This window comes from Eleutherodactylus coqui, chromosome 1 (genome assembly GCF_035609145.1).
Source record: "Eleutherodactylus coqui strain aEleCoq1 chromosome 1, aEleCoq1.hap1, whole genome shotgun sequence".
NCBI lineage: Eukaryota > Metazoa > Chordata > Amphibia > Anura > Eleutherodactylidae > Eleutherodactylus > Eleutherodactylus coqui.
Genome location: NC_089837.1, coordinates 526,129,429 through 526,152,688, shown reverse-complemented (window position 1 = coordinate 526,152,688; position 23,260 = coordinate 526,129,429). Strand labels below are relative to the sequence as shown.

At 51.8% G+C, this 23,260-nt stretch overlaps 1 protein-coding gene across 2 annotated transcripts in view; it reads left to right on the top strand.

Moving 5' to 3' along the window:
• LOC136590146 (piwi-like protein 1) overlaps window positions 1–23,260 on the top strand; it is a 34,736-nt gene that overhangs the window by 1,517 nt on the left and 9,959 nt on the right. For both annotated transcript variants that reach the window (XM_066588351.1, XM_066588350.1), the window contains exons 2-13: window positions 9,094–9,183; window positions 10,455–10,602; window positions 11,611–11,736; window positions 12,609–12,820; window positions 13,343–13,461; window positions 14,635–14,715; window positions 15,645–15,842; window positions 16,510–16,621; window positions 19,351–19,471; window positions 21,286–21,403; window positions 21,722–21,836; window positions 22,214–22,401. In XM_066588351.1, coding sequence (XP_066444448.1) covers window positions 9,103–9,183; window positions 10,455–10,602; window positions 11,611–11,736; window positions 12,609–12,820; window positions 13,343–13,461; window positions 14,635–14,715; window positions 15,645–15,842; window positions 16,510–16,621; window positions 19,351–19,471; window positions 21,286–21,403; window positions 21,722–21,836; window positions 22,214–22,401 — 1,619 coding nt within the window. In that variant the 5' untranslated portion in view covers window positions 9,094–9,102. The remainder of the gene's footprint in view (window positions 1–9,093; window positions 9,184–10,454; window positions 10,603–11,610; window positions 11,737–12,608; window positions 12,821–13,342; window positions 13,462–14,634; window positions 14,716–15,644; window positions 15,843–16,509; window positions 16,622–19,350; window positions 19,472–21,285; window positions 21,404–21,721; window positions 21,837–22,213; window positions 22,402–23,260) is intronic.

The window sequence follows — 23,260 nt, the reverse complement described above, 5'->3', positions numbered from 1 at the left end:
CAGAAAACGTACCAGCGAACCGCGTTGTTTTCCCGCTCGCAGCACGCGGTGACCTGCGTGTCCGACCGCACTGCGGGTATTTTTTGCGCGCACTTCGCAGTGTGTGTGTGAGAGGCGCAGTCAAGTCATGTAAAGATTGGTACCGCCTATGACGTGCGCAAAATCTGTGCGTGCGATATGCGGTAAGTTACTTCAGTTGCCTAAATCCTTATTCCCTGCGTATCGCGCCTATTATTTCTGCGCATATATTTACACGAGCAAGAAATAAGTGCCGCAGGGGCGCCCCCAGTGGTCAGTATGGGAATTGATTTGAATATGGGTTATTTTGGCGCATCGGAAACTCTGCCATTTTTTTTCTTTTTAACCTGCAATAGATAGACACGGCAATAAACCCGTAGAAGCCAGTGGCTTCTGTTCACCTCGCCTTACGCACGTAAATAAATGTGCGCACATTCGCACCCGTGGACATGACCCCTTACAGTCTATCAGCAGGCGCCCCATATAACCAGGAAATGCAAAAAAAAGTTACTTTTTCGTTTTTCTAGCTATGATTTTAAAACAAAATCCTAGCTTTTTCGTTTTCCCGCCGTCCGCGGCGCGAGGACCGCGCTGAGTTGTACTTAATACACTGAGAGATGCTCCAGCGTGTCTCAGGGGGGGAAATTGTGCCATTTTTAGGGATTCCTGCTTCTCTGGCGTCCTTATTGTGGTGTAAGTGACACCTTCTCCGTGTTTTGCGGTCGGTACGATTACAGCGACGCCGGATGTATCCGGCTGTTATCGCGATTTGAATAACTTCTTTCCGCTGCCGCACTCTGATCCGGGAGGTAAGCAATTAAAGGGGTCTTCCAGGCAAATATGCGTGGAATGCTAGGGATCCGAGCTCAGGACTTCCGGTGGCGCCCGCTGTTATGGCCACTGTACACTGTGGTACGGCGCGGGAGCCGCTGCTCTAACCGCTGTATAGTGGTCGGCGCTTGTAACTGCAGGCTGCGGTCCTTTTCACACATGTGATACTAATGGCTTACTGATTTCTATTGGGCCGCTCACACCTGCAGGTTTTTTTTTCACATGTGTATCTCGCGTGTGAAAAAAAACAAGGCATGTCCTATCTTGGCGCAAATTCTGCACAAATAGACGCCAATATGGGCTCTGGGGATTGGATGTACGCAGACAGGTGGACATGTGTACTCGCACCCGGACATACACTCATCTGAGCCACCTAACTAACAAGACTGTCTGCACTAGATACAATGTAAGAAATGCTCAGCTGTAGGGTTTATTGGTCTTTGGTATGGTTTCATCTAAGAGGTACATATAGTAATAGTGACACCACCCCCCCAGTGGCCTCATAGCACTAGTGACCCCCCCCCCACCGTGGCCTCATAGTAACCATCGTAGTGGCCTTATAGTAATCGCCCTCCCCCCCCAGTGGCCTCGTAGTAATAGTGCTCCCCCCAGTGGCCTTGTAGTAATAGTGCGCCCCCCGTGGCCTCGTAGTAATAGTGCCCCCCCCCAGTGGCCTCGTAGTAATAGTGCCCCCCCCCAGTGGCCTCGTAGTAATAGTGCCCCCCCCCCAGTGGCCTCGTAGTAATAGTGCCCCCCCCCCAGTGGCCTCGTAGTAATAGTGCCCCCCCCCAGTGGCCTCGTAGTAATAGTGCCCCCCCCCAGTGGCCTCGTAGTAATAGTGCCCCCCCCCCCAGTGGCCTCGTAGTAATAGTGCCCCCCCCCCAGTGGCCTCGTAGTAATAGTGCCCCCCCCCCAGTGGCCTCGTAGTAATAGTGCCCCTCCCCCAAGTGGCCTCGTAGTAATAGTGCCCCTCCCCCAAGTGGCCTCGTAGTAATAGTGCCCCCCCCCCCAGTGGCCTCGTAGTAATAGTGCCCCCCCCCCCCCCAGTGGCCTCGTAGTAATAGTGCCCCCCCCAGTGGCCTCGTAGTAATAGTGCCCCCCCCCCAGTGGCCTCGTAGTAATAGTGCCCCCCCCCCCAGTGGCCTCGTAGTAATAGTGCCCCCCCCCCAGTGGCCTCGTAGTAATAGTGCCCCCCCCCAGTGGCCTCGTAGTAATAGTGCCCCCACCCCCCCAGTGGCCTCGTAGTAATAGTGCCCCCCTCCGGTGGCCTCATAGTAATGGTGCCCCCCCTAGTGGCCTCGTAGTAATAGTGCCCCCCCCCAGTGGCCTCGTAGTAATAGTGCCCCCCCCAGTGGCCTCGTAGTAATAGTGCCCCCCCAGTGGCCTCGTAGTAATAGTGCCCCCCCAGTGGCCTCGTAATAATAGTGCCCCCCCCCAGAGGCCTCGTAGTAGTAGTCCCCGCCCCCCCCCCCCCCCCCCCCCCGCCGGTGGCCTCGTAGTAATATGGCCCCCCCCCCGGTGGCCTCGTAGTAATATGGCCCCCCCCCCAGTGGCCTCGTAGTAATAGTGACCCCCCCCCCAGTGGCCTCGTAGTAATAGTGACCCCCCCCCCAGTGGCCTCGTAGTAATAGTGACCCCCCCCCAGTGGCCTCGTAGTAATAGTGACTCCCCCCCCCCCCCCCCCCAGTGGCCTCGTAGTAATAGTGACTCCCCCCCCCCCCCCCCAGTGGCCTCGTAGTAATAGTGACCCCCCCAGTGGCCTCGTAGTAATAGTGACCCCCCCCCCAGTGGCCTCGTAGTAATAGTGCCCCCACCCCCCCCAGTGGCCTCGTAGTAATAGTGCCCCCACCCCCCCCAGTGGCCTCGTAGTAATAGTGCCCCCACCCCCCCCAGTGGCCTCGTACTAATAGTGCCCCCACCCCCCCCAGTGGCCTCGTACTAATAGTGCCCCCCCCCCCCCAGTGGCCTCGTACTAATAGTGCCCCCCCCCCCAGTGGCCTCGTAGTAATAGTGCCCCCCCCCCAGTGGCCTCGTAGTAATAGTGGCCCCCCCAGTGGCCTCGTAGTAATAGTGCCCCCCCCCAGTGGCCTCGTACTAATAGTGCCCCCCCCCCAGTGGCCTCGTAGTAATAGTGGCCCCCCCAGTGGCCTCGTAGTAATAGTGCCCCCCCCCAGTGGCCTCGTAGTAATAGTGCCCCCCCACCAGAGGCCTCGTAGTAATAATGCCCCCCCCCCCAGTGGCCTCGTAGTAATAATGCCCCCCCCCCCCCCCGCCAGTGGCCTCGTAGTAATAGTGCCCCCCGCCAGTGGCCTTGTAGTAATAGTGCCCCCCCGCCAGTGGCCTCGTAGTAATAGTGCCCCCCCGCCAGTGGCCTCGTAGTAATAGTGCCCCCCCCCCCAGTGGCCTCGTAGTAATAGTGCCCCCCCCCCAGTGGCCTCGTAGTAATAGTGCCCCCCCCAGTGGCCTCGTAGTAATAGTGCCCCCCCCAGTGGCCTCGTAGTAATAGTGCCCCCCCCCCCCCAGTGGCCTCGTAGTAATAGTGCCCCCCCCCCCAGTGGCCTCGTAGTAATAGTGCCCCCCCCCAGTGGCCTCGTAGTAATAGTGCCCCCCCCCCAGTGGCCTCGTAGTAATAGTGCCCCCCCCCAGTGGCCTCGTAGTAATAGTGCCCCCCCCCCAGTGGCCTCGTAGTAATAGTGCCCCCCCCCAGTGGCCTCGTAGTAATAGTGCCCCCCCCCCGTGGCCTCGTAGTAATAGTGACCCCCCCCAGTGGCCTCGTAGTAATAGTGCCCCCCCCCAGTGGCCTCGTAGTAATAGTGCCCCCCCCCCAGTGGCCTCGTAGTAATAGTGCCCCCCCCCCAGTGGCCTCGTAGTAATAGTGCCCCCCCCAGTGGCCTCGTAGTAATAGTGCCCCCCCCCAGTGGCCTCGTAGTAATAGTGCCCCCCCCCCAGTGGCCTCGTAGTAATAGTGCCCCCCCCCCCCAGTGGCCTCGTAGTAATAGTGCCCCTCCCCCAAGTGGCCTCGTAGTAATAGTGCCCCCCCCCCAGTGGCCTCGTAGTAATAGTGCCCCCCCCCCCAGTGGCCTCGTAGTAATAGTGCCCCCCCAGTGGCCTCGTAGTAATAGTGCCCCCCCCCCAGTGGCCTCGTAGTAATAGTGCCCCCCCCAGTGGCCTCGTAGTAATAGTGCCCCCCCCCAGTGGCCTCGTAGTAATAGTGCCCCCCCCCCAGTGGCCTCGTAGTAATAGTGCCCCCACCCCCCCAGTGGCCTCGTAGTAATAGTGCCCCCCTCCGGTGGCCTCATAGTAATGGTGCCCCCCCTAGTGGCCTCGTAGTAATAGTGCCCCCCCCCCAGTGGCCTCGTAGTAATAGTGCCCCCCCCAGTGGCCTCGTAGTAATAGTGCCCCCCCAGTGGCCTCGTAGTAATAGTGCCCCCCCAGTGGCCTCGTAATAATAGTGCCCCCCCCAGAGGCCTCGTAGTAGTAGTCCCCGCCCCCCCCCCCCCCCCCCCCCCCCGCCGGTGGCCTCGTAGTAATATGGCCCCCCCCCCCGGTGGCCTCGTAGTAATATGGCCCCCCCCCCCAGTGGCCTCGTAGTAATAGTGACCCCCCCCCAGTGGCCTCGTAGTAATAGTGACCCCCCCCCAGTGGCCTCGTAGTAATAGTGACCCCCCCCAGTGGCCTCGTAGTAATAGTGACTCCCCCCCCCCCCCAGTGGCCTCGTAGTAATAGTGACTCCCCCCCCCCCCCAGTGGCCTCGTAGTAATAGTGACCCCCCCAGTGGCCTCGTAGTAATAGTGACCCCCCCCCCAGTGGCCTCGTAGTAATAGTGCCCCCACCCCCCCCAGTGGCCTCGTAGTAATAGTGCCCCCACCCCCCCCAGTGGCCTCGTAGTAATAGTGCCCCCACCCCCCCCAGTGGCCTCGTACTAATAGTGCCCCCCCCCCAGTGGCCTCGTACTAATAGTGCCCCCCCCCCAGTGGCCTCGTACTAATAGTGCCCCCCCCCCCAGTGGCCTCGTACTAATAGTGCCCCCCCCCCCAGTGGCCTCGTAGTAATAGTGGCCCCCCCAGTGGCCTCGTAGTAATAGTGCCCCCCCCCAGTGGCCTCGTACTAATAGTGCCCCCCCCCCAGTGGCCTCGTAGTAATAGTGGCCCCCCCAGTGGCCTCGTAGTAATAGTGCCCCCCCCCAGTGGCCTCGTAGTAATAGTGCCCCCCCACCAGAGGCCTCGTAGTAATAATGCCCCCCCCCCCCAGTGGCCTCGTAGTAATAATGCCCCCCCCCCCCGCCAGTGGCCTCGTAGTAATAGTGCCCCCCGCCAGTGGCCTTGTAGTAATAGTGCCCCCCGCCAGTGGCCTTGTAGTAATAGTGCCCCCCCCGCCAGTGGCCTCGTAGTAATAGTGCCCCCCCGCCAGTGGCCTCGTAGTAATAGTGCCCCCCCCCCAGTGGCCTCGTAGTAATAGTGCCCCCCCCCCAGTGGCCTCGTAGTAATAGTGCCCCCCCCCAGTGGCCTCGTAGTAATAGTGCCCCCCCCAGTGGCCTCGTAGTAATAGTGCCCCCCCCCCAGTGGCCTCGTAGTAATAGTGCCCCCCCCCAGTGGCCTCGTAGTAATAGTGCCCCCCCCCCCAGTGGCCTCGTAGTAATAGTGCCCCCCCCCAGTGGCCTCGTAGTAATAGTGCCCCCCCCCCCAGTGGCCTCGTAGTAATAGTGCCCCCCCCCAGTGGCCTCGTAGTAATAGTGCCCCCCCCCCAGTGGCCTCGTAGTAATAGTGCCCCCCCCCCAGTGGCCTCGTAGTAATAGTGCCCCCCCCCCGTGGCCTCGTAGTAATAGTGACCCCCCCCAGTGGCCTTGTAGTAATAGTGACCCCCCCCGTGGCCTCGTAATAATGGTAAACCCCCCCCCCCCCTCAGTGGCTTCGTAGTAATGGGGCACACCCCACCCCCCGGTGGCCTTGTAGTACTAGCCGCCCCCCCCCAGTGGCCTTGTAGTAATAGTGCCCCCCCACCCCCGTGGCCTCGTAGTAATAGTGCCCCCCCCCCCGTGGCCTCGTAGTAATAGTGCCCCCCCCCGTGGCCTCGTAGTAATAGTGCCCCCCCCCCCCAGTGGCCTCGTAGTAATAGTGCCCCCCCCCCCAGTGGCCTCGTAGTAATAGTGCCCCCCCCCCAGTGGCCTCGTAGTAATAGTGCCCCCCCAGTGGCCTCGTAGTAATAGTGCCCCCCCCAGTGGCCTCGTAGTAATAGTGCCCCCCCCAGTGGCCTCGTAGTAATAGTGCCCCCCCCCCAGTGGCCTCGTACTAATAGTGCCCCCCCCCCCAGTGGCCTCGTACTAATAGTGCCCCCCCCCCCAGTGGCCTCGTAGTAATAGTGGCCCCCCCAGTGGCCTCGTAGTAATAGTGCCCCCCCCAGTGGCCTCGTACTAATAGTGCCCCCCCCCCAGTGGCCTCGTAGTAATAGTGGCCCCCCCAGTGGCCTCGTAGTAATAGTGCCCCCCCCCAGTGGCCTCGTAGTAATAGTGCCCCCCCACCAGAGGCCTCGTAGTAATAATGCCCCCCCCCCCAGTGGCCTCGTAGTAATAATGCCCCCCCCCCCCCCGCCAGTGGCCTCGTAGTAATAGTGCCCCCCGCCAGTGGCCTTGTAGTAATAGTGCCCCCCGCCAGTGGCCTTGTAGTAATAGTGCCCCCCCCGCCAGTGGCCTCGTAGTAATAGTGCCCCCCCGCCAGTGGCCTCGTAGTAATAGTGCCCCCCCCCCAGTGGCCTCGTAGTAATAGTGCCCCCCCCCCAGTGGCCTCGTAGTAATAGTGCCCCCCCCCAGTGGCCTCGTAGTAATAGTGCCCCCCCCAGTGGCCTCGTAGTAATAGTGCCCCCCCCCAGTGGCCTCGTAGTAATAGTGCCCCCCCCCCAGTGGCCTCGTAGTAATAGTGCCCCCCCCCAGTGGCCTCGTAGTAATAGTGCCCCCCCCCCAGTGGCCTCGTAGTAATAGTGCCCCCCCCCAGTGGCCTCGTAGTAATAGTGCCCCCCCCCCAGTGGCCTCGTAGTAATAGTGCCCCCCCCCCAGTGGCCTCGTAGTAATAGTGCCCCCCCCCCGTGGCCTCGTAGTAATAGTGACCCCCCCCAGTGGCCTTGTAGTAATAGTGACCCCCCCCGTGGCCTCGTAATAATGGTAAACCCCCCCCCCCCCTCAGTGGCTTCGTAGTAATGGGGCACACCCCACCCCCCGGTGGCCTTGTAGTACTAGCCGCCCCCCCCCAGTGGCCTTGTAGTAATAGTGCCCCCCCACCCCCGTGGCCTCGTAGTAATAGTGCCCCCCCCCCCGTGGCCTCGTAGTAATAGTGCCCCCCCCCGTGGCCTCGTAGTAATAGTGCCCCCCCCCCCAGTGGCCTCGTAGTAATAGTGCCCCCCCCCCAGTGGCCTCGTAGTAATAGTGCCCCCCCCCCCAGTGGCCTCGTAGTAATAGTGCCCCCCCAGTGGCCTCGTAGTAATAGTGCCCCCCCCAGTGGCCTCGTAGTAATAGTGCCCCCCCCAGTGGCCTCGTAGTAATAGTGCCCCCCCCCCAGTGGCCTCGTAGTAATAGTGCCCCCCCCCCCAGTGGCCTCGTAGTAATAGTGCCCCCCCCAGTGGCCTCGTAGTAATAGTGCCCCCCCCAGTGGCCTCGTAGTAATAGTGCCCCCCCCCCCGTGGCCTCGTAGTAATAGTGCCCCCCCCCCCCGTGGCCTCGTAGTAATAGTGCCCCCCCCCAGTGGCCTCGTAGTAATAGTGCCCCCCCCCCCCAGTGGCCTCGTAGTAATAGTGCCCCCCCCCCCAGTGGCCTCGTAGTAATAGTGCCCCCCCCAGTGGCCTCGTAGTAATAGTGCCCCCCCCCCAGTGGCCTCGTAGTAATAGTGCCCCCCCCCCCGCCAGTGGCCTCGTAGTAATAGTGCCCCCCCCCAGTGGCCTCGTAGTAATAGTGCCCCCCCCCAGTGGCCTCGTAGTAATAGTGCCCCCCCCCCAGTGGCCTCGTAGTAATAGTGCCCCCCCCCCAGTGGCCTCGTAGTAATAGTGCCCCCCCCCAGTGGCCTCGTAGTAATAGTGCCCCCCCCCCCAGTGGCCTCGTAGTAATAGTGCCCCCCCCCCCAGTGGCCTCGTAGTAATAGTGCCCCCCCCCCCAGTGGCCTCGTAGTAATGGTGCCCCCCCCCCCCAGTGGCCTCGTAGTAATAGTGCCCCCCCCCCCCAGTGGCCTCATAGTAATAGTGCCCCCCCCAGTGGCCTCGTAGTAATAGTGCCCCCCCCAGTGGCCTCGTAGTAATAGTGCCCCCCCCCCAGTGGCCTCGTAGTAATAGTGCCCCCCCCCCCAGTGGCCTCGTAGTAATAGTGCCCCCCCCCCCAGTGGCCTCGTAGTAATAGTGCCCCCCCCCCCAGTGGCCTCGTAGTAATAGTGCCCCCCCCCCCAGTGGCCTCGTAGTAATAGTGCCCCCCCCCCCAGTGGCCTCGTAGTAATAGTGCCCCCCCCCCAGTGGCCTCGTAGTATCAGTGACACCCCCCCCCCCCCCTCAGTGGGCTCGTAGCAATGGTAACACCCCCCCCCCCCCCCCCCCGGTGGCCTCGTAGTACTAGCCGCCCCCCCCCCCCCCCCTCCACCAGTGGACTCATAGTAACCATCATAGTGACCCCCCTCATAGTAATAGTGCGCCCCCCCCCCCCCCCCCCCCGGTGACCTCGTAGTAATAGCGCCCCCCCCCCAGTGGCCTCATAGTAATGCAAGCAAGTGATTTGATTAGATCGAGCACCAGACAATCACAGCCAGTGCTCGATCACTGAATGGCTGTGATTGGCTCATCGAGCGCCAGCTGTGAATGGCTGGTGCTTGATCCAATCACAGCACTCGCTTTGCTGGAGGCGGGGTATTCAAAGCCCCATTTACCCGAAATAAACTGATATGTCAGCGCGGAGGACAGTGCAGCTTGCCACAGCGACGCCAGAGACCATTGCGAGGCATCGGGACGCCGCGGATCAGGTGTCTTATTTTGGGGGAAACACTGTGGCAGCAGTGGCCCCACCCCGCAGTGGCAGCAGTGGCCCCCGTGGTAACAGTGCCCCACCCCGCAGTGGCCCCAGTGGTAACAGTGCCCCACCCCACAGTGGCCGTAGTAATAGTGTGTCGTCGAAATCATTCCAACGAACGCAAGCTAGGAAAAACCTCCTCTGTTTTATACTAAAATGTTAATTTTTTTCTCGTTTTAATGTTTATTTCTTGAAATCTGTTTCCTCTGCAGGAATAGAAGATGACTGGACGAGCCAGAGCCCGCGCCCGTGGGAGAGCCCGCGCCCAGGAGCAGGCCCCGCAACGACCACCCGGACAGCAGGTGCTCATGTAGAGCCATTAATCACATAGTGGAAAGGTCACAGACGACCCAAATATGGAGATTTATAGGGCGCTAGTTGGGGGCTTTTACACGGGCCGATAATAGATCGGACTCCCACAGTCCAGCGGGAATGATTATCGTTCAGTGAACATGCATTCCCCGACTGAACGACCGATGAGTTGTTTAGTTCCTGCATGCAGAAAACTGAACAGATCATCCTTGTGAACAGGCAGTATCACTTATGAGCGACGGCCTGTTTACTGTGGATGCAGGCTGCGCTGGAACGATCTCGGTCCTCCGTTCCCAGGCATTTTGTAGCGAAAAGTGTTTTGTTTTGCTTTTTTGAAAATACGATCTTGTTTGTTCGCTGATATACTGGACTCCACAACTTCTGAGGGCCATGTAGTGTGCCTTTGGGAGCTCTCCTGTAGGACTCGGCCCGACGCACGGCCTGATAAGTTTGCATGGCAGACCTGGTGGCCATGATCAGTTCTCCGTCTGCCATCGGCCGATGGATGACGTCTGGAGCTTCCTGCCCCGTCAACAGCTTATATGTCATGATTGCTATTAATCCTGGCGGATAAGTGAACCATGTTTTCATAAACCAACTAAGGAGGTAGTAGTGCTCATCCAGGCAAGACAGTAGCGCTAAACTCAAACAGTACCTTTACAATCTTCATTAAAGTTTTCTCACCTGGTATGCAAACAAGCTAAAGATTCGGATGTTGTCCGCTCCCGCGGTCCAGGCGCGCCTCTGAGATTTGATAGAAATCTGCATAATTGTCCAACTTCACTAGAAATCTTGCGCAAGCACTCTGACCAGGGTTTCCTGCACAGCTATGTCCCTGCTAGCGGACGCATGCGCAGTGCACACCGAAGGTCCTGTAAGTCTCTAGAAGCCTTCCCAAGGTCCTTCAGGAACACTAAAGAAGTGAGTTGCACTATTGTGGCAGTTACTGCGCTGTGTGCGTGCGTGGGATTCCAAGCAGAGGAATAAAGGGGGCGCCATCGATCACTATTAGCCTGGATTTTGGCAGGCTAAGAGGATCAACTGGAATAAATACCGGGTGGGAAATATATAAACCGGAATATCAGGGTGACAGAGCTTCAAAAAAAGAGAATGATGCACTTCTGAAGGCTCATTGGGCCATTTATCTATAGGGCTCTGGTTATGTGGCGACTTGGTCACACGACATGAAGATCACAAAGTCGCATGACCAAAGTTGCCGTGTAGCCAAGCCTAACACAGGGTAATTCTCTCTTGATTACAGGTGCCAGAGGCTCAAGCCCCCAGGCCCACAGAGAGGCCACAACGACCACCAGCGCAGCAGCAGCCGCAGCCACCGGCCCCTGAGCCATTACTTGTTGGAAGAGGGCGCCAAAGAGGTCCGCCAGCCGTGGAGAGACGACCGCCTGAGGGTAACCCACCTAATATTCAGTGTTTAAGAAGAATTCTACATTAAGTAAATGCTCTCCCATAAAAAAAAATTGGCACCTGTGTCTTTTTTTTTTTTTGACCCTCACAACTACTGTAACGTAATGGGATGCCAGCACTTTCCATAGTGCAAGCAGCAGGACTGTCTGTAGGGGTTACTACTTCCGTGCGAGGGGTACGTGGCTGACTCTCTGTGGCCCAGGGTGTTGGGGGAAGCTGCTTTCTTCAGTTTATATGTACTGATGATGTTTTTTGGATTGGGCAAACATAAAATATAATTTGGTTCGTGAATTTTTATAATTGGGAATTAAAGGGGTTGTCCCGCGAAACAAAGTGGGGTATACACTTCTGTATGGCCATATTAATGCACTTTGTAATATACATCGTGCATTAATTATGAGCCATACAGAAGTTATTCACTTACCTGTTCCGCTGCTGGCGTCCTCGTCTCCATGGTGCCGTCTAATTTTCAGCGTCTAATCGCCCGATTAGACGCGCTTGCGCAGTCCGGTCTTCTCCCTTCTGAATGGGGCCGCTCGTGCTGGAGAGCTGCTCTTCGTAGCTCCGCCCCGTCACGTGCCGATTCCAGCCAATCAGGAGGCTGGAATCGGAAATGGACCGCACAGAAGACCTGCCGTCCACCGGGGGTGAAGATCCCGGCGGCCATCTTCGCAAGGTAAGTAAGAAGTCACCGGAGCGCGGGGATTCGGGTAAGTACTATCCGGGTTTTTTTTTTCAACACATGCATCGGGTTTGTCTCGCGCCGAACGGGGGGGGGGGGGGGGGGCTATTGAAAAAAAAAAAAACTTTCGGCGCGGGACAACCTCTTTAAAGGCTTCAAAGTACATTTTGCCTATAGCCCCGCCTTGCAGTAGCTTTCTAGGATCTGCTATCAGTCACACCCTATATTTGGGATTAGCAGCTCATACCTAGGGGGTTCATTGTTTATCTGCCTTGTAACTTTCTCCTGCTGACTGTTTCCCTCTTCTTAGTTCTGCAGCTCTCAGCTGGATTTCAGGACATATCGCTCGGGGAACGGGGAGGCCGTAGACGTGACTTCTATGACACCGGGGTGAACACCCGACAAACCATACAGCACGTCCAAGCATCTAAAACTGGTAATTGTGTTCCTTATATTGTAGTAGTAATATAAATGTGTTTCTTATATCAGCCTAGGCAAACATATATTTAGATTCATATATTCACCTTCATAGGAAATAGCTAGCAGTGAAATGGTTAACGAGCTCAGCATTATACCCTGGTATGTGCAAGTACAATGTTAAAGCTAACCCCTCCGCATCTTCTCAGTGCTAGCTATCCAGGGGGGGAACTTCTTATCTCTGACTGCACTCTTTCGGCCCAGATTGGAATATTAATAAAGTCTATGCTACTTGGCATATAGGAATTACGTGTTCACATAGCGACATACACCTGGGGCTTAACACATGTTAATCATTAGCGTCATTACATACTAGGCCAATCATGAGTTATGATTTTGGGGGGGCGTGCATGTAATTGGTGCGTCATGGTGAATTATATTTGTATTGTACTTCCTTTGAATAAATCAGAAGTGTATTTGGGCCCGACGGATCACATCTGCCAGTTCAAATACATATATTCATGCATGAAGCTTGAGTTTCATGCAAGTGCCATTTTTAATTTTCTCACTAAAATAGGCACTATTTTTCACGTTTCTGAACATTGCATGTTCAGTGTTGCAATATTCTCGCAAATGGCATTGCACTTGCATAGAAAATCGCAATTCCACAAGTGCAATAAACTCCGTCCGGTATTGCGCTAGCCTGTGTAAATTTGGGTTATGGCAGAGTTCACGCAGCAGAATTTTGGCTACGAAATACAAGCTGAAATTCCGCAGCAAATAAACCCCCTTCAGTAAGGTTTATACAACGCAGCAAAATCCATGTGGATTTTCTCAGCAGTGAGTAATTGCACCCTAAGATGTGATCTAATTTCCTCTTGACATCCTCAGGTGTTTCTGGGAGCTCCATTCAACTTGTGACCAACCACATCAAACTGGTCTCACGACCCCAGTGGGCCTTGTACCAGTATCACGTTGACTACAACCCCCCCATGGAGGCCATGCGTTTGCGGTTGGCCCTACTATACCAGCATGAAGAAACCATTGGGAAAGCGCGTGCGTTCGACGGAACGGTATTGTTTTTACCAAAAAGAATACCCAAGGTAAGCACGTGCTTCAGAAAATGGAGCTACAGGTCGATCATTGATGGACATGAGAACATAGATCTGCCTCGTCTGTCAGAACTTTATTTTTGCCTGTAGCGCTGATCCTCAGCCTGCAGCTTTCCAGGAGTTGTAAACTATAATTCTCAGCATGCCTTGACAGCCTAGGTCTCAGACTTCTCTATAATCTTTCTACTCTAGAGCCCCGTCTCTCTTTATACAAGACCATATCTTGGCTTTTCATGCAGTAGACTGGCATTGAGTGCTATAATTAACAACTAGACATAAACCCTTCTGCAATGCAGACATGCCCGGTAGTCATCCGTTCCGGGTATGACTAGGGTTTACTGTGTCTAGGCTTGTGAAAGCAGCTCACAAGTCTAGCAAATGGATTCCTGAAATATGTTATGAGTTTTACTGATTTGCGTTTGGTCCCTTTAGCAGGTCCGTTCACTCTGCTGTAATGGTTGAGGTGGTTAAAATAACAGAAACTTGTATTTAATATCTTTCTGCTTCTTGAAGACGGAGGTGATTAGCCAAACTCGAAATGGAGAGACTGTGAAGGTGACCATTACTCCGACTAATGAGCTCCCACCAACGTCGCCAACCTGCTTTCAGTTCTACAACATCATTTTCAAGAGGTCAGTTGTTGGTTCTTAAAGGGGTTGTCCCGCGGCAGCAAGTGGGGTTATACACTTCTGTATGGCCATATTAATGCACTTTGTAATGTACATCGTGCATTAATTATGAGCCATGCAGAAGTTATTCACTTACCTGTTCCGTTGCTAGCGTCCCCGTCTCCATGGTGCCGTCTAATTTCAGCGTCTAATCGCCCGATTAGACGCGCTTGCGCAGTCCGGTCTTCTCCCTGGTGAATGGGGCCGCTCGTGCCGGAGAGCTGGTCCTCGTAGCTCCGCCCCGTCACATGTGCCGATTCCAGCCAATCAGGAGGCTGGAATCGTCAATGGACCGCACAGAGCCCACGGTGCACCATGGGAGAAGACCCGCGGTGCATCGTGGGTGAAGATCCTGGCGGCCATCTTGCTAAGGTAAGGAAGAAGTCGCCGCAGCGCGGGGATTCGGGTAAGTACTAAACGGTTTTGTTTTTTTTTAACACATGCATTGGGTTTGTCTCGCGCCGAACGGGGGGGCTATTGAAGAAAAAAACAACCCGTTTCGGCGCGGGACAAACCCTTTAAGTCTTCCTCCTGACAGTCTTCCTCTTACTGGCATTTGTATTCACACATTATTTCTCCTCACTTTCTTGCTTTATTCCTATAAAGACCTCCATAATGTCAGACCCAGACTGTTCATAAACACAACTTGGTAGCGACAAAAAATCCATTTATTGCCGCAAGAAAACGCAGCCATATTGCTGCGATTTTCTCGTGTTGCCCGTGTGGAAGCGGCCTTAAGAAAACATCTGTATGTATTTTTTAATTTTTTTTAAAACTTGCTTTTATTTGCAAAAAATAACCGAAACCAGCCAACTACCCCGTTATACTAATGACCCAAACAATGCTGCACTGAGGGGAGCAATTATGGAGAGGAGTAATAAGTATAAATTCTATAGGAGGGACAGCCAGGGCGGTGACTGACACTGGGAGGAGGCAGAGTGCTCCCCCTTCTTCGTTGGCTCCAGCGTATAAATGACAAGCCTCACCTGCTTTTGTTTCTTACTTTCCAAAACCCAAGATAAAGGCACCTCCTCACTCTGTCCTGCACACAGCGGTATATTATATCCACATGCGTACTGCTGGTGACTGTAAGCCTGGCGAGGGGCGCTGTTCACCTCCTCTCATTCTCCCCTCTAGACTTCTGAAGATAATGAACATGAAGCAAATTGGACGCAACTACTACAACCCAAACGACGCAACAGAAGTCAGAGCTCACCGGTAATGTAATAAACAGTTATATGTGCATGACCCTTCTGTAATCGAGGTGAGGGGGCAAGCTGAACATAGTAATGTATGTACACAGTGACTCCACCAGCAGAATAGGGAGTGCAGCTCTGGAGTATAATACAGGATGTAACTCAGGATAAGTAATGTATTTACACAGTGACTCCACCAGCAGAATAGTGAGTGCAGCTCTGGAGTATAATACAGGATGTAACTCAGGGTCAGTACAGGATAAGTAATGTATGTACACAGTGACTCCACCAGCAGAATAGTGAGTGCAGCTCTGGAGTATAATACAGGATGTAACTCAGGATCAGTACAGGATAAGTAATGTATGTACACAGTGACTCCACCAGCAGAATAGTGAGTGCAGCTCTGGAGTATAATACAGGATGTAACTCAGGATCAGTACGGGATAAGTAATGTATGTACACAGTGACCCCACCAGCAGACCAGTGAGTGCAGCTCTGGGGTATAATACAGGATGTAACTCAGGATAAGTAATGTATTTACACAGTGACTCCACCAGCAGAATAGTGAGTGCAGCTCTGGAGTATAATACAGGATGTAACTCAGGATCAGTACGGGATAAGTAATGTATGTACACAGTGACCCCACCAGCAGACCAGTGAGTGCAGCTCTGGGGTATAATACAGGATGTAACTCAGGATAAGTAATGTATGTACACAGTGACTCCACCAGCAGAATAGTGAGTGCAGCTCTGGAGTATAATACAGGATAAGTATTGTATTCACACACAATCACTGTAAATACCTGAGGTACACTGTAAATTAAATTTATTGCATCAACACGAATTAAGCCCTTTAAATGCATCTTTAATCTAGAAGTTGTGTTTTGCTACTTTTGGTCACATGTGCGTCACTCGAGTTTTCACCCTAACATCCTGCCTCCTTTGCCATCAGACTTTCCATCTGGCCCGGTTTTGCCACATCCATCCTGCAATACGAAAGCAACATCTTGTTGAGCATCGACGTCAGCCATAAAGTTCTCAGGAATGAAACTGTTCACAACATAATGGAAAATATCTATGCCTCGGCTGGTCCTCAGAGATTCCAGGACTTCTGCGTCAAAGAACTTGTTGGACAGATTGTACTCACCAAGTAAGGGAGCCGCTGGGGACGGGATGAGCGGCGTGTCACCGTTGTATTTGTCGCCCTGTAGGTCCGGCTCATTCACGGTGTGACAGGCTTCACTGCATTACGGTCTCTTTACAGACATCAACTTCTCCTATTAGAGCCTTGCTGCATAAGGGGCTAACTGCACTGTCGATCTTGTTTCTGTGTCGCACTTCTGTGTTCCTTATGTAAAATGGAGGCAAGATGACAACTTAGGGGTATTAAGCTCACAGGATCACCATACTTAAATAAAATACTGTAGAAAATTGCTTTCTGCCACCATAGTTTGACTATCAAGACATTTCTTTTCAGAAGTCCCAGGCTGACATGATAGCCGGACAGCGCCCTCGCCATCTTAACACAAGAGGATCGATTGGGACATTTAGATTGCGCTGTCAGAACTGATAAAACCATTTAAACAGTTAACTGCTGCAATCAGTTATCTCTAATTGCGGCTGTTGTGGGCATGTGTCAGCTGTCAGAGGCAGCCGATATCCATCGTATATAGTGAGTTCAGCTCCTGAGCCCACGCCATACATGGCGCACACTGTGGACGGCTATAGACTTCCTAACTGCATGGGGGATGACAGGAAGGGGTTAATCTACATAAATTAATGATCCTATATATAAAATACTTCCTATTCTTCTGCAGGTACAACAATAAGACCTACCGCATCGATGAGATAGCCTGGAACATGACTCCGCAGTCCACCTTTAAGAAGGCAGATGGCAGCGAGATCACCTTTGTGGACTACTATAAAAATGTAAGATCTGCTGGGAGACGGCCGTCCACAAACATCTCAAGGCATTGTCCTTTAAGGGGGTTGTGCCAAGATAACCATTGATCATAGGGCAATTGGACGTCATATAGTGGAGTCCCCTCTTCTCGAGCTGGCAGCATTCTTTTATTACAGAACGTCAATTAATCTGAATGGTCATTCAGTAATTTTACACTTCACATCACAGTGGCCGCTGCGTGGGAAGTGTCTGGCTGGCCGCAGCTTCCCCAAGTGTCATCAACCATTTTCTGCGGGTGTTGGTTGCTAAACAGAGGACAACCCGGCTGTTCGCCTTGGGTATTATTTTGCAAGCACTTATGTTTTCTGGCACAACCCCTTTTAATGTGCTGTTCTTGTTTTGACCAAGCGTGACCACAATGGTAATATAGCTGGGAGAACGGAAACATCTGAACACTGTTGTGCCATGCTGTTTCTGCAACTCCTTTCACATTTGTGAGAATTACGGAAACCTAGCTCGGCGTATTTCCATAATTCCCTGCCACCGCATAGAGCTTGGCTGTGGAGGTTGTGGGGACTGCAGCTCAAGAGAAGTGTGGGCCGCGCACCCATCAGGACTACATGACATGTCATCTGAAAATGACATAAATCAAGCCAGGAAGAACCCCTTCCTGCCCCCAGGCTGTGAATGTACATACCTGGTGGGAAGAAGTTCCTGTGAATGCTCGTAGATTTATGCCCTATGGATGGTGCAGGCTTTATACAGCTCGCCTCCCGCTACGATAGTGAGGATCTGGGTTGATCGCAGCAAGTAAAAGCGTTCAGACTGAAGGACACTCCCTCTGATATCATAAGCCGTCTACCATGTAATCAATGAGAGCTAATGGGTTGCCATTGCCATGAGAAGCGATAATGCATTGCAGTACAGAAGTACTTGTTTTTGTGCACGTTATCTCTTTTAAACAAAAAAAATTAAAAACTGACACTTAGAAGTAGTAACACACAAGCAGCACTCATTCGTTGCTCCACAAGGGCAGGATCTAGTAGTGCAAAGCCTCAAAACGGAACTCGGACCACGGTTCCACAGTCCATGGAGAAAGTATAATGCAGAGGCAGCACTCGGATGCAATAAAAAGTATAGCAAACTTTATTCCTCCGTCATAAAACTTGGCTGCAGCGTTTCGACCCGTCTGCCACCGGTCTTTGTCAAGCATCTGAGTGCTGCCTCTGCATTATACTTTCTCTTAAAACTGACATTTGGTGTTGTCACATCCGTAACGACCCTTGCAGTCTATTGAGCGCACTCTTCATCCTGCATTGCTATTAATAAAAAAACAACAAAATGCTTTCTTTTTTAATTTTGTCTCCAAAAAAAGCAATAAAAGTAATCCAAAAAAGCAGTATGTACCCAAAGGCCCTGCTCTCACAGGCGTTTCGCTTTGCCGTAGTTTACTTTCGCTAAACACTCAAATAGAACACACCGCTCAAAAATCTTAGCACCGAAAAGCACCGTGTTCGAGCGGCTGTCTGCGCCCCTGTGAGAGGCTCCGCTGAAAACAATAGGAGCTTCTAACAGTGTTTAGTGCTGCACTAAAAAACGCTAAACGGTAGACAAGCAAAGCAGTGTGTGTGAGGGAGGCCTAAAGTTAATTACACACAGACAAGTGCGATATCGGTCCGTGAATCATTTCGGGGAAGTGGCGATCCTCTGCAGGGTCGGCAAGTGTTTCTCATTGTTTTCAATGGTAGACATCGCATTACACTGGGGTGCATATCGCACACGGTGCGATGCTTTTGCCAGCCTTATTGAAAACAATGGGAAATGCGATTCGAGTGAACACCCAAAGATGGGACATGCCACGTTTTTTTTTTTTTCCTACACAGCGATGCAATGCAGGAAAGAACGCTCATGTATATGACCCCATTCAAAAGAATAGGCTTCATATTCATGCAAGATTGGCCGTGTGAAAGCAGCCTAAAATGGTACCAATACAAAATCGCAATGCTTTACGCGATAAAAAAGCCAGAACTGAGGTGTTTTTTGTTTTTGCTCTCTGCCCTACAAATACAAATTTAAGAACTTATGCGATACAATACATGTTCCCAAAAATGGCATCAATAAAACCGACAGCTCGTCACACAAACTCCACCCCCCATATCATGCAGCCGTGTTCATGGAATACAAAGAATGTTATGGCTTTTGAAAAATGGAGATAATGCTGCTGGCAAACGTGCGAGATAATTATGCAAATTTCTGTTTTGCGAGATGCACAAATATGGACCCCATTCTTTTGAATGGGGTTACACACATGAGCGATCTTTCTATTTTCTCAGCATGTCCTATCTTTGAGTGTTCCCTCAGAACGTACTACCCATTTTTTTTCAAGGGGGTTGGCAAAACATTGCACGGCTTGCGAGGTGCACAGGAGTGCGATGCGAGGTTTTCCGATGAAAACAATGTGAAAACTCAGCTAAAAGCTGCAGTGGAGAATCGCTACTTCCCTGAAGTGTTGCACGATGTTTTTGATACAATAAGAGCTTGCATCCGCTGGGACATCGCACGTTGGCGAGCGTGATATTGGTCCGAGTTTCACAGCCAGCTATCACACTTTAGCATGTAAAAGTAGCCTAGAGGTCCAAAAAGAAAATCGTTGCATCTCTGGGTCAAAAATAGGTTGCATCACTAAGGAGTTAATGATTTTGGTTTTCTGTTATACTTGTGATCAGTCATTATTATTTTTTTACATCACCCTCAGCAATACAATCTACAAGTCACAGACATGAATCAGCCCCTAATTGTCAACATCCCGCGAAGGCCCAGGCCGGGTGTCGCTAATGGAGCAATTATTTTAGTACCAGAGTTTTGTAACCTTACAGGTAAGTGATTATTATTGCCTACGTGCCTTTGTAACAATGTTAGCGCACATGCAGGCGGAGGTCAGCTGACTGCCGGGCGGATCCACAGCCAGGTGCCCACTGCCAGTCGGCAGAGATTCACACTTTGCGGGTAACCTTAGGCCGCCTTCACACAGGCTGTAAAAGCTGTGGAGCTTCTGCTAGCGGAATTGCTGCAGGAATGCTGCAACGTTTACAGTACAAGCCATGTGGCGTACACTTCAGAAATCTTCACGTGGTTTGGAAATTTTCCATTACAAATCCGCAAACCATAAAATACAAGGATTAAAGTCTGCGACTGATCCGCAATTAGACACCCTGTGGATTTGACCATTGTGGATTTCCTGCAGGTATTCCATTGTAGATTGCCCACATTGTTTACAGCCTGTGTGAAGTTCGCTCCTGACGGTACGCACTTGTCAAACGTGTTCTGGGCTGCCGGCGTTGTGCTGCTGAGAGGCTGCTAGTAATGTGCGGTATGCTGCAACTGTCCGGGGGCCTCATGCTTCTTGATGGAATTGCTGTGTAGATCCGTTACAGGCACTTTACCATCCAGTCAACTTTCATTAACGTATTCTGTGCTGTTAATTTAAATGGATCTGTTAACTAGCAGAACATAAACACGCAGATGTGAAGGGGCTCTTGTTTTGCTTCAGTTCGCTACCAGTTCATCTGGCTTCCTTTTTAAGTTTCTAGAACAGATCTGTCAAAATCCTGGATCTGTTCGCCAGTTTGCATCACTTACAGCTCGTTGCAACAAAGTTTTGATATTAGATCAACAAGAGGTGATTTCCGACCAAGGAGAAGAACGTCGCAGCAACACGGTTCAGCCTGTGATCTTGGTTCAATTTTAGCCCCCGATTTGGTAGTTCAAACTGATTGAAGTTACATCCATGTATGCCGCTGGTAATGACCAGGTTTTTGGAATGCTGGGAAGATTGCTACAAGTTTTGGGAATATCGCCTGACTGCCGTCACCAGTCACTGGGTGCGAAGCATTTCTAGCTTAGATCACAGAAGTGAACTTGGTTTTACTAATCTTAGATCAGAAAGTGTTGATGCAACGTTTTTGTTTTCCTTAAACAAAGTTCAACAGCCTGTTTGGTGCAACCGGCCCTCGGACATCGATTTTGTTTTGTTCCCCCCTTTTCAAAAAAAAAAAATCCTTTAAAAATGAATGAAAAAATGCAGCTGTGAACGTAACCTTAAGTCGCAGCATGGCCTGTTCTGGTCTGACTCTGACAATTACCCATTCACGTCAACGGATGCACAAGTAACTGCATGCACTTAAACTGACACCGCCGTGCTCTCCATTTTTTCCCAGAACGACGCTAAGGAATGTTGGGCCTCCGTGATTTTGTTTTTTCCTTGGCTGCAAAAATAAAAAATACACAAGTGAAAGTTGGGAATGTACAGAAAATGGGTCTGTAGATCAAAGTTGCACGGTTTTTCACTGACCAAAATCAGACGCTCATGTGAATAAGCCATACCATAAGAATTTCTGCATTTTTCTCTCTTGCTATAGTGAGTATTTTTGCAAACTTCCGCTGCAGCGACTGTTGCACATTCATGTGAATAGCATTATGGGGAAAACCGTGTCTCCATCCTGGTTTCAGCAGCTGCACCAGTCAGTAGTTGGGGCTGAGGGATCTAGGAAGCGGGTTGTCCACGTCCGATGTAAAGTTATCACAATCCCTCTTTTGTAAGATGAAGTGCAGCAGTAGGAATCCTCCGCAGGATGCGCCCGCCTAATCTGCTGTAGCCCATATTTACATTTCTTCTTGCCTTATATGACAGGTCTGACAGACCGAATGAGAAACGATTTCACAGTCATGAAGGATCTCGCTGTTCACACTCGCTTAGCGCCAGACAAGAGGGAGCAGCAAGTGGGGAAGTTCCTGCAATACATCCACAGGTAAGTATTTTGCTGTGTGGCGCCCACTGCTGTTCTTCCCTATCTTTTTTGGAGGAGGACATCGCCCTCTAGAGGGGAGCTCATGTCTGCTTCATGTACGTTTGCTGCAGAGATCCGCTGCGTCAAGGGTTTTTATTCCCGTGGAGTATTATAGCAAGTACTGAGCCTTGTATACGGTATTCTGGTGTCAGTCCGGACCTACTTCAGCTCTTAACACTAGACTCCGCAGTGCTGTAATCGTATTGTAAAGAGTTGTCCGGAGATTGTTGGAGCTTTGTGAGGATGGTTTATAACTATCTTCTTCTTCTGGTTCTTCAGGGATGAAAGCGTACAGAAGGAGCTCCGTGACTGGGGGCTGAACTTCGATACCCGACTCCTGCAGTTTACTGGGAGAGTGGCACCACCAGAAAAAATTTTACTAAGTGGCAAAGCTGTAAGTATAAGGCTTCTTTCACATTACGTTTCCCCTCTCCAATGTTGGTTCTGCCCTGGGTTCCTTTCTCCTTGTAGGATACGGCATGGGGAGGGGAACCTGGACTACACCATAGGGGGAATGTGTAAGATGGCGGTTCCTAGCATTGACTTAAGCTTAATAGCTGAATTAGGAGTAGTTCAGTGCTGGGCCCAGAAGCAGTGGCTGGTCTGCCTCTGTTACATGTACATTTCATCACTCAACTTTCCACAGACCCTGTAGGGCGTGTAATATAGATTTAACATTCAGAGTGCATGGGAAGCTGGGTGATGTCTCTACGGGGCCCTCTGATAACGTGTTCTGAGTGACTACAGTTGTTTGATCTCGTTTGGTTGCAGGTAGACTATAATCCTCAGTTTGCAGACTGGTCAAAAGACATGCGAGGACAAAACCTGATCGGTGTCCGGGATCTGACTAACTGGCTGCTGGTTTACACCCGGAGGAACTACGACGCGGCAAATGCTCTTCTGCAAAACCTGTTCAAGATCACGCAGCAAATGGGCATCCGAATGAACCGGGCCGTGATGTAAGAGATCTATGGGTTCACCTGGGATCTTTGTCTGAACTATCTTAAATGTTATATGACCCCAATTTTTAAAAAAGTTGGGTGCTGTGTAAAATGTGAAGAAAAAATGCAATCATTTGGAAACCTCAATCTAACCATATTTTATCCACAATAGAACACATCAAAGGTGGGAAGGCAGATACTGTTCCATTTCATTTTTATAACTCCTTTAGAAATTGATGGCGGCAGCAGCACATCTCACAAACGTTGGGACAAGGGTTGCAAAAGGCTGGAAAAATTAGTGGTACTAATGAAATATAGCTGGGTGTCAATTTTCTACTGGGTCACACGACTGTATTAAAAGAGCATGTTAGAGAGGCCGAGTCTCTCAGAAGCAAAGAAGGTTCACCAATCTGAAAAACTGCGTCTAAAAATTGTGGAACAAGTTCAGAAAAAATGTTCCTCAGCATAGAATTGTGAAAACTTTGACTATCTCACCGTCTACAGTACATAATACCATCAAGAGATTCAGAGAATCTGGAGATATTCATGTGCACAAGAAACAAAGCCGATTGTCAATATCGGATGCCGGAGATCTACAGGCTCTCAGGCGCCACTGCGTTATAAACAGGCATGATTCTGTAATGTAATCACTGCCTGGGCTCAGGCATAGTTCCTGAAATCGCTGTCTGTGAACACAGCGCTCAGCGTAATCCACAAATACAAGTTAAACCAGTATCATGCAGAGAAGAAGCCGTATACCAACACAATCCAGAAACGCCGGCGTCTTCTCTGGGACAAAGCTCATTTACAATGGACTGAGGCAATACGGAAAACTGTTTTGTGCTCAGATGAAGCAAAGTCCTTTTAAGAAACTTCG